Here is a 19,786-nt window from a genome sequence, read left to right as displayed (position 1 = left end):
AACGTATTGTTTAGTTCTTTGGACTCTTTCCTCCTAACAGTCTTGTGAATTCAGTAGTATAACCAACCCTTTATTTTCCATATATAGATAAGAAAACTGAGACTCAGATTGAGTGATTTTTGCCAGAGTCATAATAGCTGGGAAATGTCAGGCAGAATTCAACCATTGGTCTTTTTCTACTCTTTCCAACTAGTCAGAAAGGAAGTTGACCATAGTCTAGTGTATATAGTTTATAGTCTATATACAGAGAATTTCATAATTGGATATGGCCTGAAAGAACACTGAATGCAGGGATTCTTAATTTGGGTTCATTATCTTACTTTTTAAAAGTATTGTAATCACTGTTAAATTGTTTCCTTTATAATCCTCTGTATTTTATTGTATAAATTTAAAGATGTGGTTGTAAAAAGGAAGTTTCATAAGACTGCCAGAGGTGTCAGTGATAACACAAAAAAGAGGTAAAGAATCTTTTATCACTCGAAACTTTGGATTTTATTTTAAGCAGTCCAATCTTTATTGAGAATATAGTTCCAGCTTTAAATTGAGAACTAAATTACATTCTCCTTATTTTCATAGGAAACTATATTAGAGGTTTGTAATGATACTTATCAAGTTACACTAATAAATGAAAGATAAGTGCTAGTTTTATTTATCATTATTATTTTTTATTTCTATGTTCTGAAAGAACTGCCTCCTATTCTTTTTACCATGAATGTTCTTGTCTAAATTCTACAGTTGGAGCATTTTCTCTCCTCAAGGAACTTATATTCTATTGGCAGATAAAATATGAATAAAAGCAAGGAAGCATTGAAGGATAGAAGGAGGTTGGAAGCATTTATTAAACATTTACATATATATATATATGCCAATATTGTGCTATATTATGACTGTAGATACAAATAGAAAAGTAAGTTTGTTCCGCCTCTTAGGGAGTTTTAAAAAGTCAGGCTTCAGGACCAAAAGAACACATGTGTATAGAGATGCAAAAACAAAAGAAGTTGAGGTGAGAGAGGACACTGACAATTGGGGGGAATTGGAAAAACATTTTTGTATAGGAAGATGCACTGAAAGGACAGTACCAATTCTCAGAGATGCTATTAAGAATGGATTGTGTTGTGCAAAGGGATAGAAAGAAGAAATTGAATAGAGTCTGGTTTTGAAAGTGCAAGGTATTGTATTAAGTGTGGAAGATAAAAAGAGGCAAAAGTTGTATATTCTATTGAGAGGTTATATATAGATGACTTGTAAGGTAAATGCAGAGTAATTGGAAGGCAATCTGAGAGGAAGGCATCAGCAACTCAGGAGACCTAGCAGCCTTTATAAGATGAGATTTCATTGGAGTTTAGAAGAAAGCTAGGAAATTCATTATGTAAAACATTCCATAATTTGGAGCTAGTCAGTGCAGAGGCCCAGACAGAATATAGCATGTCATATTGCATGAATTGCAAGTAGGCCAGTATATATAGTATCAAATGATTTATGGTAAGGAATAAAGTGAAAGACTGTTTAAAAATATAAGCAGAGTATTGTAGTAACTCTTTTCCATTGTAATTCCAAAGGTTGAAAAGAGAGATAAGGCCTAACCAAAAAAAAACCAGATGTAGGTTAAAAAAGTTCTTCCTCCAAGAAATTGCTCTTTAACCCCCCCCCCCCCCCCCCCTTTTAAAGAGCATATTTAAGAATGGGATTTCTCTTAGTGTCCTCTTCTGCACCACATAGGACACCTGCATCTGCTCTACTCTATGACCACTTCTTGTTCTCTCTTACATGCTTTCATTGGAGGAAGATTGCTTAATTAAAAAAAAAAAATTTAAATAGATGCTTTAAAATTTCTGCTCTTTAATTTTTAAATATTACTATCCCTTAGTCTAATAATTGTTTGAAGTTGAAAGCAATCAGAATTTATATAATTGGGATGACTATCACTGAAGTGTGACTATCTTGCTGATTTTTTGTTATTTTAATTTCTTCATACTTTTTTGTTTTTTTAAATAAAAATAAGACAAAAAATACTTTATGTAATGAATCCACTAAGTTAATTCATACTGTATAATTAGGCTAACATAGCAATATTGTATCTTCATGTTTGCTTTGTCATTACATTTGATCATATATAACCTCAGAGTTTCATATAATTTGCCATATCAATTTGCACAAAGCATGTATGTCCCTTATTCACAAGGTTTAACATCACAAGAAATTTGTTGTTAGAATTTCTTGGGGCAAAGTTGCATAAATTGGTTTCAGTAAAAACTGAGTTGAAAATTTTAGAATTAGTTGATGCTATAGCTTAGTAATTAATTTTATAATGTAATTTAAATTGTGGTTCACACAAAGGTTTTCCCAAATATTCATTTGTCATCTGTTTCCTTTTGTTTTCTCTTTTCCATATTCATTAACATGTCTTGTTCCTTGCCATTTACAGCTCAGAATTCTGCAAATGCAGATTTTGCAAACTTTGATGCATTTGGACAGTCTAGTGGTTCGAGTAATTTTGGAGGTTTCCCCACAGCAAGTCACTCTCCTTTTCAGCCCCAACCTACAGGTAGAGCTATATAGCATTATGCTTAACTATTTGTGTTTTTGTTTCAAATAAAAAAATCTTTCTAGATGTAAATATTTTAAAAAATTATTCTTAAGTTCATTTTATGTAATTACCTAACACAATCCTCATTACGTAGCTCTGGGGAAACCTAAAATGAATAGTTTTTTTTTTTTTTTCCTACGCTTTTATAAATCATAATCCATAACATTGTCTCCCACTTTTCTTTCCTACACATTAAGGCTATGAAAAGTTTATTCTGACCTATTAAAGCTTTCATGTAAAAGGGTTTTTTGAATTGTGTTTTATTGTTTATTAATTTTGGTTAATCTCATGTCTGTAAGGAAAATTAAATGATTTCTTTTTGACACCATAACAAATTTAATTATTCAACTCCAAAATCTTAGAAAACAAAAGATTTTCATTGACTCCTTAGTTGTAAAAGACTTTGTGTGTAGGAACTATGGTATTTAAAGTCTTAATTCATTTCTCAAATTCTTATTTTTAAAAATTCATTTAACAATTGCTATTTGCCTAAATCTTTGGCTTGTTACTTTCCTTTCAACTTTGTGCATTGTGTTAAAACATTTTCTTTTAATTTTATTTTTTCCATTCTCCTTCCCTTCCTTTACAAAATTCACTCCAAATTATTTCTGGCCATCCAGCATTTAGAATGCTTTCATCCAGCTGCAGTTATGGGGAATTTACTTCAGCTTTTCCTCTCCAGGCTTTCCACAGTAAGTCCTAACATCATGTAGGAAGTCTAGCTTGTGTTTTGTGCTATATTTCTTTAATATTTCATTTATTTTTACTTTTCAATTCATTGCTCAGTTCATCTTTTAAAATTTTCACATTCTAAATTTTATTCAGCTCATTCCTATATTGCTAAATTCAGTTGGGGAAACAATAAGATGTTTTTTGAGAACCAAATAAAATTTATTTTGGTAGAAGTTTTATAAATCAGCCCTTTGAGATAAATAGTTATATAATTTAAACATTATCTTTATTATTTCATTGCTGGAGAAAACATATTCAGAAAATAAATTTATTTGGGGTTATGAATTTAGAGCTGAGAAGTTAATCAAAAGCCAAGTCCAACTCCTGTTGATCTTATAGATGAGGAAATTGAGGCCCATAGAAGTTTTAAGTGCCTTATAAAAGAGTAGGTACCAGAGATTGGATTGTCCGAGACCTAAAAAATTTCATAGCTGGCAGGAGCTAGACATCAGGTCGGACTAAACGAAGAGCTGTCTTATTTCAACTGATGCCCCCTTTAATTTCTTGCCTAAGCATGCTCTTGCTGCAGTTTCCTTATGATGTCCTGCCATCTTTTCTGCTCCAGATTTGCCAGAAGAGAGAACTTTCCTTGTACTTCTTTTTCTCTAGCAGTCTGAAAGTGATACAGAATTTTTATCTTCGGGGAGTTAAACATTTTTTATACTAAACCCTGTAGAGAAACATAAGTTCTGTGATTGCATTAGTGTAGGGAGTTCTGAAGGAGAATGTCCTACTAAAGCAAATAAACACCTTTCTGCAGCTTAAGAGAATTATTTGGAGATTGACATTTTCAGTGGTCATACAGCCATTAATGTAAGTGTTGGCATATGAAACCTTCAGACCAGTTTTCTATCTCTTTGCCTCAGGAAAAAAACAAAAGACTGACTAAAATAATTTGAAAGGCAAAGGCATGATTCTGTGGGCCAAGAGCCAAGAAATCAAGTCTTATTCTTATTTCTCTTTCTCTCTCACGATTTCCTTTATTCCAGATATTTTCCTTGAAGGCAGTTGTTCCAGGTTTCTCTAGTTTTCTGTCTTTAGATGTCTCCATCTAAAGTTGGCCTGTTATGTCCGTATCTATGGTTATGGGAACCCCATTGTTTCTACAGGCTTCTTTAGGTTCTTGCCACCTCCAATGCCTTCCTACTGATTCACTTTTCTCCCTCTCCCCCGAGTCATTCCTCCTTCCTCCCATTTTCCCCTTGTGGACTTTATTCAGTCTAGTTTATCTGGCCTTAAATCTATTGGAGTTCTGTATATACTTTAGGCTCCCTAGAAAAGAAGAGACCTTTCTTGAACTTTCCTTTTAAGATTTGTCTTCCTTGAGTTTTACTGTTTCTGTTATTACCTTTGCAATTGTTGCTTTTATTAGAAATCTCCATGGCTTTGGAAAGAGACCAATAATTTTTCTTTGCCCCTTTGTCTTCTTTATTTTTTTTTCCCTCCTTTTCCTTTCCGCTCCTTTTTTTTCCTTCCTCTACTCTTTCCTTTTCTGTTAATCTCCTCCCATTCTCTTTTTTACTTTGTCTCTTCCTTTCTCCTCCTTTCCTGCTTAACTTTCTGTTAGTGCTTTTCACCATTTCCCTTCTCTCCCATTTTCTTCTTTTCCTTTCCCTCCTCCCTTTTCTTTCCATTGGATTCTGGAATTTCTGCTTTTGGTTGACTCATTGAAGCATAATTTATTAAGCACATGGTGATTGCTTCTGCTCCTTTTTGGGCTAAGTTAACTACTCAACCCCATTGTTGGTTGACTGGTATTTGGACTCCCTCTAAAGATCATATAGTTCTGGAACCATATGGTCTAAGCCTCAGTGTTTCTAAGATTCCATGTTGTTTATTGTCATAACTTGGCTGTTCTCCACCTTGCAGACTGCTTCATCTAAATTGATAGACATCAATTTAAATTGCTAAAGTTCCCACTAACTACTGTTTCTGGGATTCATTGGTCCATTTACTGGCCTTATTATAAAACAGAGAATTTTCTATTAATGATGTAGCTGCTTGCCTTACTCACCTCCCTGTGTATTGTGATTAATTCTCATATAATCTTCTCATAGATTCTATCTTCTTTTTCAGAAAGAAAAATAACTAACTACAGCAAATAACATTTTAAAAATATCCTCAAACTATCATCAAGTCACAACTGTCAGTAATTTGTTTCAGAATTTCTAATTTGTTGATAATGTTTTAATAAATTTTTTTCCTGAAAGAAAAATTCTTTCCTCCCTTTTTAGAAGTATTGGCTTGGTACCCAAATATTTTGCTTTCTTGTTTTTAAGCTGATTGACTGGATATTGTTCTTGACTCAACTAAACTGTGTCAGAATGATTTGCATTCTAAGGATGAATGGAGTATATAAGACTTAGAAATGTACTGTCAAATGCCCAGACCTTTGACAGTTCAGTAATTTAGACCTTTATTAAGGGTTTGCTTTGAATTTCTATGGATCGATATGAAAATTCTTCTCAGTGCATATATGATGTGTGTGTGTGTGTGTGTGTGTGTGTGTGTGTGTGTGTGTGTGTGTAATTTTTTTTTTTTATTGGGAAGTGATATCATTGTCAAGGGCAGACGTTCTCAAACTTTTTGGTTTCAGGACCCCTTTATAATATTAAAAATTATTGAGGATCTTTCAGGGGGCACTTATGTGGGCTATAGTTAGTGAAATTTTCATATTAGAAACGAAAGTGTCTTGACATTATTTTGAAAATAGTTTTGACTTTTTTTGGACCCCTGATTTATCTAAGGTCCACGACTAGTATGTTTTAGAGGTAGAACTTGAACTTATTGAGGCCAGCTTTCTTTGCATTGTGACTTGCTGACGTGTGTGTGTGTGTGTGTGTGTGTGTGTGTGTATTCACATGTGTGTGCTTGTATGCCTGTATTTGTACATCTATAATGTATATACATATATGAATATGCACACATACTTGTGTGTGTTGTATATGCATAAGTGATAGTGGTAATATACAAATTACATACAAATACATAGATATAAAGTGAGTGTGTGTGTGTGTGTGTGTGTGTGTGTGTGTGTGTGTGTGTGTAGAAGGAGCTCTCCCCCGTGAGCATATTTTCTTCTCAGTGTGTTGTATACATTAGAATAATTACATGAAATTTAACATTAGTACAAATCTAGGGACTCTGAACTTCTAAACCAAATAATTTTTCATTTTTTGTTTAATAGACTAAGTATTTGTTTGAACCGTGCCTCCATGAAGTTTACAGAAAACTTTAAATAGCATATTTTATCTCTTTTCCAAATATTTTATTTGACAACTAAAAAATAATGTATGTTTAGCACAATTGGTATATAGAAAGGTCTTTCATGAATAAGGTAACTGCTTAGGTAACACATTAATTTTGATAACTAGGAAAATGAAAAGCTAGAGTAGAAGTATGTACCTTTCATTTTACAAACACCCTGAAAAATAAAATATAAAAGTCATCTTAAGGCTGAAAATCATTTCTACTTAGGAAACTTGAACTTTAAGGATGTAGGTTTACATTCAAATAAAGCAATTGTATTGTCATATCTAAGACTATTGAGGTTAGACTATATAAAATATAAGTATTTTTATTTCATTACAGGTGGAAGTGTGGGATCAGTAAATGCTAATTTTGCCCATTTTGATAACTTCCCTAAATCCTCCAGTGCTGATTTTGGAGCCTTCAATTCTTCCCAGAGTCATCAAACTGCAACAGCCATCAATAAAGCTGTAACGAAAAAAGCTAATCTTCAGACAACTGACAAATATGCGGCACTTGCTAATTTAGACAATATCTTCAGTACTGGGCAAGGTACTAAGGCTAAAGAAAATTTCCCCAAGTTCTTGTGTGTTGTAAATGCAAATACATTCATTAAATTTGAGAATAATACCTTTCTTGGTTTTGAAAAAGCAAAGTTTACCTTGCTAAGAATATTGAGATAATTTTGAAAAGTAATCTCATTTCAAACAAGAAGGAAGACATTTTAAATTTTAATAATTAAGACTTCTATGGGAATTAAACACAATTCATTTAGTACCATTAGTCATTTTTCACAACTACAGTGTCTAAGATGTTATCTTTACACACATTTAACTAAATGGGGGGAGGAGGGAACAAACACCCAGAGAGTCATAATTGGGGAAACCCAGGGCTTGAGACTTTAGCTAAATAGTGTTCATATTGATGTTCTCTTAATTGTTTTCATGGCTTTGTCAGAGGCACTATAGTAACCATGAATAGAATTGAAGCAATCAAATGAATGTCATTAAAGTACAAGCTGTACAGAGTCTCTTGGTACTAAAGTGTAAATAAATCATGTTTCCAAATTCCCATGTCAGAAAGTAGATCTGATCATATTTAAGTAGTGGATGGCAATGGCATAATTGATGGAAGACATTAGCATCTGGAAAACTCAAGAGATGATATTCTGAGACAGATTTTACCACCAATACATTAGTCTGAAGAATATTTTAATTATGTCTCTAAATCTGTCTAATTCATATCTAAACTTGTTTATGATTTACTAGCATTAACTAGTAAAACAATGTTAAACTTTCTGGTCTTCAGGGTTTTTTTTTTTTTTTTTTTTTTTTTTTTTTTGCACATTTCAAAACGTTTGTAGCATAGTTTTATATTATGAAAACTGAAAATTGGCTAAAATATCCATTATATTTTTTAAAATCTTAATTTAAAGGAAAACTTATAATTAAACATAGAATTATGAAGAGATGACATTTTATAGTACCTATTCTTTACTCGGATGGTATTCTGGAAGCTATTTAAAAATCTTACACAGTCATTTCTCCATGTACTGGAATTCTATTCTCTTCAAGTAATTTGCAAAGTTATCCTTATTTAATATTGATCCTGAAGAAGAAAGAATAGCTGCTGTGTAATTTCTTGAAAGCCCTTTGGTCATACCTTTTCAACAGACATCAACAATTAAGTCTTCTTTAAATGTTATTAACCTTAGTCAAAAATCTCTTGGCTGAAGAAAAAGTTAATTATAAGCCATTTGTTTATAAACCTGGGATTTTAAAAGACATTGCCATCGGGGATTAAGCAATTCCATCAAATTCTGACCAAAAATGCCTCCAACCTGTTTTGTTTCTAAAGATTTAAACAGAAAACCTGTAGTGTTGTTTCTTTTACAGATGTCATCTCAAGAAGAAAGCAGTTTCTGATGTAATAATTGCATTTAGTGAGCTGATCAAACCTTAACATTCATGATGGGTTTTTTTTTTTTTTGTTGTTGTTGTTGTTGTTTTAAATAATTTTAAAAGAATTCTGCAATATTACTCAACTTCAGTTAGTCTTATGGACAGAAATTTTCTAATGGGAATATATCTCAAGCATTGTAGATTAGAAGATGAAATGGAGCATCTATTCCAATATTCCCTTCATTTCCCAGTTGAGGAAAATGAAGTCTAAAGACCATTAAGTGATTATAGGTACTAAATGACAGAGTTGGACAAAGCTTCTAGTTCCAAATGCATTTCTTTTTCCATTACAAAATGGAAGTCAATAACAAAATACATAATTAACAAAACTTTGCTTTATACTTAATGTTTTAGGAATTCACCCACCCAAGGAAGTGTTTTTGTGTATGTATACCATAGGTATCCATATAGTATATACATATATGTGTATATGTGTGTGAGTGTGTGTATGTGTGTGTGTGTGTTTATGTACACGCACATGGGAACAAAGACACAAATCGTATAGTTTCTTACAAGAATCAGCCTTAGAAGAGAATTTCTGAAGTAAATATATAAATTTGTTGATGACATGCTATTTATAGAATTGCTTTTACATTTCTTAGTTTTAATTGCATAATTCCAAATTTTCCAAGCTAATGTGTATACTGATCTACCACTCCTGCTTTATCGTTAAGGTCATACTGTGTAATAGTAGTTTCATTTTTTTGTAACATTTATGTTTAACTGATTCCCATTATTTTATTCATTCCCAATAATTTTTTCCTTCAAAATCTATATGCAAAAACAGTTTTTAAGTACTATTTATTGGCACATGAAAAAAGTTTCTTTGATATAATAATTGCAGCTAACTTTTACGTCAATATTTTTAAAAGAAATTTTTAAAATTTTAGGTGGTGACCAAGGAAGTGGCTTCGGCACAGTAGTTAAAGCTTCAACAGGTGCTGCTGTTTCAACGCCAAGTCAGTCAAGTATATCGTCAGACAAGTACGCAGCTCTAGCAGAATTAGACAGTGTTTTCAGCTCAACAGCAACCTCTAGCAATGCATATACTTCTACCAGTAATGTTAGCAGGTACTTTTTCTGTTTCAAAATTATATTTTAACTCTACATTAGAACCTTTTGCCTCATTGAAACTGTGAGGGCAAATAAATTTGCCAAGCGAGGGAGCACAGGGACAGAAGAGGAATAACATGTCAGAGTTGGGGAAAGGGTAGGGAACTACGGCCAGGGTAGTTAGAGAAGCGAGGGGTTATTAGGATGAAAATAAACTTTTAGATTCAGCAATGACAGTCATTCATTAGTGGCTTTTAAGAGAACAATTTGAATAAGTAGTCTTGCTGTCAGAAATCCATATGCAAGATATTGAGGGAGAGAAGGGTATGTGTGGACAACGAAGAAATGGAAACTTTCAGGTATGGGCAACTTTTTCAAAAAATATTAGGAATAAAGAGTCAAAGGTAAGGATATTTTGGAGAGAGCTGAAGAAATGTATTACCTGATTGAAAGGAGCTAATGATTAGTAAGAAATTTAAGATGCAGGAGAAAGGAGATGAGTGATGAAGTAACATGCTGGAGAGGAGGCAAGATAAATGGATAATATTGGTTGGAGTGAGTAGAAAGAGAGAATGCTGCTGCTGCTGAGGTTTGCGGAATGGAGGAGGTGAGCTTATTGGCCTCTTTATATCTTTCTAATGTTTGTGTCTGTTTAAAACTTAAATAACAAATAGGAAAAATAAAAAAAGATAGAAGAAAAAGCTGTCATATCCACAGGAGAACATGAAAGTATTTGAAAATTAGTAGCCTTAAATTTCCATTTCAGAAAAGTTTTTTTTTTTTAAATTTGATTTCCTCATAGGTTATCCTTTGTTCTGCGCTGTGTACCTTTTTTACCTTTAAGTAGGCTAAAGTTAAGCACAGATTCACACACACACACACACACACACACACACACACACACACACACACACACAAAACTATTAATATGGCTGTCATATAGATTTCTCTCTTTTGATTGAATCTTTTAAAACTATTACTTTGAGATCAGTGATTACTACATCTACTTAAAAAAAAAATTCTGTTCTTGCTTATTGTTAATGTGTATTTCTTGTTTTCTAACGCTGCTTACTCTTCTACTTTACTTCTACGTACTAGCTTGCCTTGCTATTACTTAAAACTCCCTCTTCCCCAATCTCATTCTCATTAATCTGTACACTTTATCCCATTCCTATTAATCTACACACTGGTTTACCCTGCCTTAGCCTATTTACTTCCCCTTTTATTTCTTTATAGATTTTGGAGGATGCTATACCCTTCTAGGTATATATGTGTGTATTGTTAACTGTTTAACCCATTCCTGATATGAGTAGGATTTCAGAACTTCCTCCCCATCTAATTCCTCTGTGAAGGAATTGCTCTCACACCTCATGTATAGCACAATTGATATTTTTACCTTTTCTTATATACTTTTTCTTTTTAGGATCACATCATACTCAGAATCCAATCTCTCTTTTGGGCTGCCCAATAACTAATGACAATCTTAGAATATGGTTTACATTTCCACACATACAATATAAACAATTTGTCCTTATTGAGTTCCTTGAAATTAGTCTTTGTTGGCCTGGGTTACTTGATAAATGTGTGTAGGATATGAAGATTAAAAGGAGGAGAGGAAAGTTCAATATAGTCATTGTTGGGAACAAAAGTAAAGCATTAATAAGGGTGAAATTAACACTTATCAGACAATAGTAAAAACCCATTGAACTTAATATATCATGAATTTGTAGTGTTTGAAATTGGCTCAATTTTGAGACTTTATCCAGCTAATGTTTAACATCCCCAAAATAGGAAAGAAGCCATATTGAAGCGATGGGGATTTGAGCACTAGAAGTGGCAGAGGTCAGTTAGAAGGAGCAAAAGATTTTTAAGTATTTATTAGTGAATCAATTAAGTGGTAGTTCGTGTAAGTGAGACTGCGTATGAAATGGCAAAAAAAAAGTAGAGGACAGTAACTAGGAGAATAGCAATGAGCCATGGAATTTAAGATGTTTGTACCTTTACTTACTCTCTAATTTAACCTCACATTAAATCTAGAATAAGAAAGGTGTACAAGGACCTGAATTTGGAGAATGAATTTCCCAGTTCTCAGTCTGGGAGGTATCCAATATGGTAGAGGGAGGAAAGGGTTTGGGTTCTTGACTTCAAGGACTTGTGTATCAGCTTAATCATTGATATTGCTAATATTGTCCTGATAGTAGGTAGTAAGTTATGCCTAGCACAAATTCTGATATTTTAGCAATAAAAATCTCATAATTTTTCCTTTCACTTTGTCCATGTATCTAGTATGTACATGGCACTGCTAAATAATGGAATGCAAGAAAAAATGAAAATATCCTTAGAGAATTCATGGGTTACAGATAAGTAAATACAAGGTAACTTAAGGGAGTTACCAGTAATAATCTGAGGAATAGATTACAGAATTCAACTTGAGGTTTTTCTGTAAGCAAGCCATTATGGAGAAGAGGAGGTCTTTTTTTTTTTTTTATTATTATTATTATCCCAAGTTGTCTTTTTTTTTTTTTCCTCATTTCTTGCATTGAGAAAAAAGTGAAAGTAAAATCAGTTTACTTGGATTCTCTTGAATTTAAAAAAAAAAGACTAAGATGGGAGGACAGTTCATATTAGTGACTTATGTTCTAGCATTATTTATAGGTTCATTTCTTCTGTTAACATAAGCTGTGTTAAGTATAATAGAGTTGGTTTCCTTGACTATCACCTTTCATAATTAAAATCTTACAGATTTTTGAAACTTTTTTTTTAAACTGGGCAATTTTGACTTTTTAAATATTTATTTTCAGCAATGTTTTTGGAACAGTACCAGTGGGTGCTGCTACACAGACACAACCTCCTTCTTCAAGTGTGCCTGCTCCATTTGGAGGTAACATAAAGTATTAGGTTTATGTTTCTTATACATTTTCCCATTTCTGACATACCGCACAAATAAATGTGTAGAAGAATGCATTTAAAAATGTTTGTTAGAGACTCTTGTATGTAATCAAAAATGTTTATTTAATGAGCCAAGGTATAGTTTTCTCTGAACAAAACTGTTGATTATATAGTAAATATATAAAATATTTTTGTGGAAAAGGAATGATTATTTTTTTGGATATCATATTTTTCTTTTTAGCTACACCTTCCACAAATCCATTTGTTGCTGCTCCTGGTCCTTCTGTGGCATCATCTACAAACCCTTTCCAGACCAATACCAGAGGAGCAACAGGTAAGAGAAATGCTATCCTTATGTATTTGTTGATGTTCTTTGGGGAGATGTTAGTAGCTTGTATTTATACAGTATTGTAAGGTTTGCAAAGCACTTGGGAATATTATTTTTAGGTAGGAGATAGTTGTTATTTTTATCCCCATTTTACAGATGAGAAGCAGAGACAGACCAGGTTATAAAGTAAGTGTTTGAGTTGAGTTGTTAACTCAGGTCTTCCTTACTTTGGACCCAAGGTGCTTTTAAAAAGAGGTACCAAGGAAATTTACTCTTAATGGAAAACTAATGGAGCAAAAATTGATTTGTCTTTCAAGTTACATTTTGAAATATATTTAAACTCTTTATTATGGATTTTATCAGGAAATCATGTAACATGATAATGTTAATAATTCATAATAATGCATAATCCAGGCCACTTTTAAGATTTGTTAATTTGAGAATGCTTAACTGAAAAATGTTAATGTATGATGCACTTTTTGCCTTTAAAAAAAAACACTTCCCACTCTTTTTCCCTCTTGATCCTTTTTAGTTTGTACTACATATGGTACTTTCTCATTTATGTCATCTTAGCTGTTCACCAAAACCATTGCAGCATCTCGAGCGCTGCCTGCACAGGTCATATGGGATGAAGAGTGTCTGCTGTTTCTTCTGTCTTTCATTTTTGTGTTTCTCTGTCATTAAATTCTTTATTTTTTAAAAAATTTTTTTTTATTATAGCTATTTACAAGACATATGCATGGGTAATTATTCAGCATGGACAATTGCACAATCTTTTGTTCCAATTTTTCCCCTTCTTCCCCCCATCCCCTCCCCTAGATGGCAGGTAGACCAATAATGTCAAATATGTCATTAAATTTTTACTATCAACCAAACAAGACCCTAATGTTAAATTTTATTAGATTTAAAATATTGTCACTTGATTACCCTCTTTACTAGCAAACCTTTGTGTTTGTGTTTGAGAAGATTTAATTTAGTAGGAATGTTGAGTGGTTGATGTTAACATTAAGCTGAAGTTTTGACTTTATACTGTTTTTTTTTTCCTTCAAAATTTCTTTGGTGAGTAGTTTTGTTATTTTATTCATATAAAAATGTCATCAGAAAAAATACTGTGATATTTACTTCAGTTATAGTCTGGCAGCTGATCATTATTAATACCAATTTAATAGTATCTCATTAAGTGTCAGGTCTGCAGCATAAATCTGCTCCTCTGAAACTTACCCACTACATTCCATTACTTTTTCAACTGTATCTTTTTTATTTTTCATGTCAACATGTGCAGTTATATTTCTTAATTAAGGTTCATCTTTTATTGTCAATTAATTTAGTCAAATTTAACATTAAGATAGTGGTATGTGTTTGTCAATAATTATATAGTATATAATACATAAATATATACATATTATATATATATAAACATATATTGTCAATAAACATTTAAGTGCTTGCTATGTGCCAGGAACCGTTCTAAGCTGCATATATGAAATAAAAAGAGAAAGGTGAGTCAAGGCTTGAGTTTATAGTCTATTGGAAGAAAAAGAAATTGAAAATCAGAGGGGAAGGGAGTAGAGAGGAGAAGGTGCCAGGTGGGGATATAGTAGAAGAATCCAAAAGTTGGGCACAGGAGAAAATTAGGTTTTTTATTTAAATATAATCATACAGCACAGATGCATATATTATATCAATACCCATGCATAAAAAATTTATACGGACTATTGGAGATGAAGGAAAAGAAAGGTCAAGTTATAAAACATTTTACAAATTTTGCCGCCTACTTAAATAAAAAGTTGAAATCCTCATGGTTAAAGTAATAATTTTAGTTATTCACATAGTAATAGTCTTTAGTGCTGTAGAGTATTTCTTTTTTGGGGGGGGGGGTGTTTAAAGTGACTTGCATAGTTAGGTAGTGTTAAGTAAGTGTCTGAGACCAGATTTGAACTCAGGTCATCCTGACTTCAGGGTTGGTGCTCTATCCACTGTGCCACCTAGCTACCCTCCTGTAGAGTATTTTCTAAAAGAGGTGATAAGTACATATGATCGTAAAACTATAAATGCAAATTAATACTCAATTTTACTTCTTTGTTTTCATGGAATCCATATTCTTGACTTTTTTCCCTGCTTGGACAATTTTTTTCAGTTTATAACTCATGTAATCATTTCAAGTTAATGTACTAAGTTCAAATTTTAACTGCATTACTTGTATAAAGGATGTGTTTTTTTTTTTTTTTTTTAGCAGTCACAGAGTTTCAGGCGGAGTGTTTTGGGAATGTGACAGACATTTTTGTGTGTGGCTTATTTAACATGTATAATATAACATTCTCTTCCTCCTTCCCCTCCAACTCCTCAGGGTACATAATTTCAATGATAGGAATAAATTGTCCTATGTAAACATTAGGCTCTAACTAGTAGTTGTTTTCTTATTAGAATGGTATTTATCACATCTAATTAACTGCTTATTGAAACTGCTAATTATATTTCTGCAGTTTGGGCTTATAACTGAAAAATAACACTGGTTTTCTGGATTTTTTTTCCTACCCTGCTTATATTTATCATCAAGTTAGCAGAAAGCCTTTTTTTTCTTTGTAGCAATGAAGGATTTTCACCTTTTAAAAAGGCATCTATTCACAATTAGCCCTTTTATAAAATAGAAGTAATGTGATTTGGTAAATGACTGTCCATACATAAATTTAAAATTTTTGACACTGTCTGGTCTCTTTATGGCTCTCCCTAAGGCCTGTCAGGAACAGTGCATTCTCACGTCTTTCCTCATGCTCATTTTGGTAGGTGGCCCCCGCTGATGACATAGGCTACATGTGGCTCAGTGTTTCCTTGCTTGTTAAAGCTTCTTGCTGGTTTCTAGTTCTATGCATGTGGAAATTTGAGTAGGTTTCTTCCATGTTTTAAATGGAGTGGGCATGGATGTTTAGCATAGGTTCAAATTATGACTTATAATAAAGTGTGATTTTAAAAAAAGCATTATTTGGAGCATTATTGCTTACTTCCATGGTCACATTAGTCTGTACTTATAGCTTCTTTAGTGTCTTTCTTGAAGTTTCTGTTTTAGTAGCTTGAGTGACACCTTTTGGATGTAGCAAACCATTGCACTCTATTATCTCAGTGAATTTCATTTGTCTATGTCTTGACTTTTGGTTTGCAGTGCTTTCTCAAGAAGTATTTGTCAGAGTTATGTCAATGAATTGTTTCTTAAAAAGCCCTTTTTATTGCATTCCTTTTTCTTTTAAATTCAGATGCTTCTAAAACGATTTCATCCTGTTCCCCCCTTTTTAATAATTTGTAAAGAGATGTGATGGGGGAAAAATGTTACATTCTAAAATAAATTAGGGCAAATTATATTTTGCCAAATTTTGGCAAAATCTACAAAATGCTTTCAGGTGCTCTGAGAAATACAGCGTATATTGTATATTGTTATCATTACTGTGCTTTAAATTGAATGGTCCAGTTGATAAAGAGTCTGAGTAAAAAGAAATTGGCTTTTTATTAATACAGTTTCAGTAGAATTCATTGTGTGAATACTGTTTTTCTGAATTTAAAGTGTTGTCACTAGTTTTTTAATTCTATTCAGATATTTTTTTCCAGTATACATGGAATGAGAAGGTTCTCCCTGGATTGTTCAACAACAATAAAGCATATAAATTTTTTTTCCTGTTACTTCATTCATTAGCTTAGCAACATGATGTTTTTCTTCACACTATTAAACATGAATTGCATGTTGTTTTGGCTTGAGCTTTATGAATTTATTTGTCAGAATATAAATGTATACATATATTAAGTTTCAAGAATGTGTTTTTGTTAAGGTTGTTTCTAGTGATTGCTCTGTTAATTTTATCCAGGAAAATGTTTTGGTAACGAAAGGATATAGATTGTTAAGAACTGTTCAAAACACAATGCTCCAAATTCATTGAAAAAAAGAATACTATGTTTTATTTAAGTTCATGTCAGTACATTTCTGGTTAAGTGCATTTTTGCTGAGATGCTGACTATTGGTAGAAGGAGTAAAAATCCTTTTTTTTTCCAGCATAGTATTTCTTTGGATGTCTAATGGCAATTATTTTCCCTCTACAAGCGGCAACATTTGGGACAGCATCCATGAGTATGCCTACAGGATTTGGAACGCCTGCCTCCTACAGTCTTCCGACTAGCTTTAGTGGCAGTTTCCAGCAGCCTGCTTTCCCAGCCCAAGCAGCTTTTCCTCAACAAACAGCTTTCTCTCAGCAACCCAATGGTAAGATGACTCATGGGTAGCTAGATTTTTTTTTTTTTAAGAAATCACTTTGAGAGAGAAAATAAAAAAGATTGAGAGGAAGAGGGAGAGATTGAGAGAGTTTATACTTAAAAGAATTTGTGATTTCATTTTATGAATGCTTTTCTTTACTGGGTAGTTTATTTATGAAGAGTATTTGCCATGTGGTAAGCAATTTACTAGAAGTTTAGGATGCAAAGCAATAAATTAAATAATCTCTATTCTCAAATAACTTTCATTCTCTTAAGAAAAAACACACACTACATATATACATGAATATATATATATATTCATGTATATATGTAGATGCAGTAGATAATACAAAATGAAAAAAAAGGGAAGAGAAAAAAGGGGAGTGGCACCCCTATGAATCAGGCACTGTACTAGTGTTACAAATATTTTTTAATTTGATAAGGTAGTAGGCTAGGAAGAGAACTAGTAATTAGAAAGGACTTTATGTAGAAGTGGTGCTTGAACTGCTCGTGAAAGAATGAGGGTGTCTGTGAAGCACAAGTGTGGTGGGAATGTACTCCAAACCTGGGGGACAGTTGGCATCAGAGGACAGGTAATACAAGGGAGTGTGAGGGACAGAGAGAACTCTGATTTGGCTGGATCATAGCGTAAGGGAAAATATAAGATGAAACGACTGTAGTTAAAAACCAGAGTGTATCAGCATCTGTGTTATCACCTGTAAATTAAAATTTAATTATCTAATACTATTATGCTTGCGTTTTAAAACATAATTTGATAGCATAATAAGTTAGAATTTTTCTCTGACAATAGAAGTAAATTGTAAGATAATCTGGTACAATATAAACTCCTAGAGGGCAGAGAATGTCTCACTTTTGTACTTGGATCCCTGCTGCCTGATACCTAATGCATGCTCTTTGTTTGAAAGAATTTTCTGAAGATTGGTTATCAAAGATATTTTGGTGGTTGAGACAATCTGGGGAGATCTCGAGTTTGAGAGTTGTTTTTAAGACATGAGAGGAAGTTTTACACCTGAAATTTGAAGAAGAATCTCAAGTTTACAAAAATCTTTACTTGTTGAACTCTCTACTGCTAACGTTGGAATTTCTATGTAGTTGATTAAGAGACTATGTAAGCATAGAGGCATATTTTCATATATGTATGGATTATAATTTGATGGGTCTGTGTTTAATAAGGTGCAGGCTTTGCAGCATTTGGACAAAGCAAACCAGTGGTGACCCCTTTTGGTCAAGTGGCAGCTGCTGGAGTATCTAGTAATCCTTTTATGGTAAGTGAGTTTAACTGCTTAACTTTGTAGTTTTACATAACTGAACACATTAGTACTTATGGATTTAACTTCAATTGCATGTTTCTGAAGGATGGTAATTTTCGGTTGGTAAGCCAGCAAATAGAACTTACAGCCATGACCAAGCAGTTCATACTGAAGTCATCTTGCTCCATTCTCTTCTGAAATAGGACAGGCTACACTTCAGAGAAAAAAAGGCTTCCTTCTCCTATTCTACTGAAGCTGTCATTATAGTACTTTAATGTGTAATATTTTATTTGTGTTGATTTTTGCCTTCTGTTCATTTTTAGGCTGGTGCACCAACAGGACAGTTTCCTACAGGAAGTTCATCAACCAACCCTTTCTTATAGCCTTAGAGACACTTTACTGGAACGGACTTTTATTGTGGTCACCTAACATCTCTCCGCCTCTTGCACTGTTGTCTCGTTTCACTGATGTAGCTTTAAACACAAGAGAAGTCTTTTAAAAACCTGCATTGTGTATTAAACACCAGGTAAAATGTGCAAAACAGAGGGCTCTGGCAACATCTTTTAATATGTGAATTGGCAGAAAAGGTAGCGGTATCATGTATAGTAAAATTGGCTAATAAGTTATTGCAGATACCACGTTCATTATGCTGCAGTACTGTACATATTTTTTTTCTTAGAAATTAGCTATTTGTGCATATCAGTATTTGTAACTTTAACACATTGTTATGTGAGAAATGTTACTGGAGAAATAGATCAGCCACTTTAAGGTGCTGTCATATCTCTTGGAATGAATGAACTAAATCATTTTATCCATTGCTACTGGAAGTTTTGAAGTCAAGATTGGAAGGTTTTGTTCATTCTTCAGGTTTTTTTTTTCCTTTCCTAAAGAGCTCTTCTATTTATACATGCCTAAGTTCTTTAAAATGTAGAGGGATACCTGTCTGCATAATAAAGCTGATCATGTTTTGCTACAGTTTGCAGGTGAAAAAAAATAAATATTAGAAAATATGCTATTGTTTCTGTGTTCTTGCTGCAATGCCTTTACCAAAGTGGCCTTAAATATGAATAGATAAATGGGAACATCTAGAATTAAGTTTTTAAAAGATTTCTCGTGGCTAACCTTTATGATAAAAATTTATACCAATTATAGGAAAGCCATGTGGAAAATTTATTTAAAAAACAAAACAAAACAATTATAACAGTTATATTGAGGAATGTCAGTGGTAAAGCATTTATATGCAGCTGGTCAAAATCACTTAATTCTGGTTTCTTGATTATATGTTAGCAATTTGTTTTAAAAATTGCATGTATATGTAGTTATCCAAACCTTATTAGTATTTAATCATGAAACGTAAGAAGGAAGAATAGAGCCTATTTCAATATTTTTCTTTTTTAAGAATTTTCTCTGAATGTATTTGAAATATACATCATCTGTTTGAAATAATTACACTTTCATTTAAGCAAATTAGATAAGTATTGTC

At 32.7% G+C, this 19,786-nt stretch overlaps 1 protein-coding gene across 6 annotated transcripts in view; it reads left to right on the top strand.

Moving 5' to 3' along the window:
- Window positions 1-19,313, top strand: part of AGFG1 (ArfGAP with FG repeats 1) — an 85,748-nt gene extending 66,435 nt beyond the window's left edge. Inside the window, exons 6-15 of one of the 6 annotated variants that reach the window (XM_051983387.1) lie at window positions 2,426-2,545; window positions 3,208-3,279; window positions 6,911-7,120; window positions 9,420-9,600; window positions 12,384-12,463; window positions 12,713-12,805; window positions 15,532-15,579; window positions 16,884-17,042; window positions 18,227-18,318; window positions 18,627-19,313. In XM_051983387.1, the coding sequence (XP_051839347.1) occupies window positions 2,426-2,545; window positions 3,208-3,279; window positions 6,911-7,120; window positions 9,420-9,600; window positions 12,384-12,463; window positions 12,713-12,805; window positions 15,532-15,579; window positions 16,884-17,042; window positions 18,227-18,318; window positions 18,627-18,686 (1,115 nt within the window). In that variant the 3' untranslated portion in view covers window positions 18,687-19,313. The remainder of the gene's footprint in view (window positions 1-2,425; window positions 2,546-3,207; window positions 3,280-6,910; window positions 7,121-9,419; window positions 9,601-12,383; window positions 12,464-12,712; window positions 12,806-15,531; window positions 15,580-16,883; window positions 17,043-18,226; window positions 18,319-18,626) is intronic. The other 5 variants (XM_051983390.1, XM_051983389.1, XM_051983392.1 and 2 more) reach the window with 5 other exon arrangements.
- The last annotated feature ends 473 nt before the right edge of the window (window positions 19,314-19,786 follow it).

Source organism: Antechinus flavipes, chromosome 3, assembly GCF_016432865.1.
Source record: "Antechinus flavipes isolate AdamAnt ecotype Samford, QLD, Australia chromosome 3, AdamAnt_v2, whole genome shotgun sequence".
Lineage (NCBI taxonomy): Eukaryota > Metazoa > Chordata > Mammalia > Dasyuromorphia > Dasyuridae > Antechinus > Antechinus flavipes.
The sequence above is the reverse complement of the archived record's forward strand: the minus strand, read 5'-3'. Positions and strand labels throughout refer to the sequence as shown.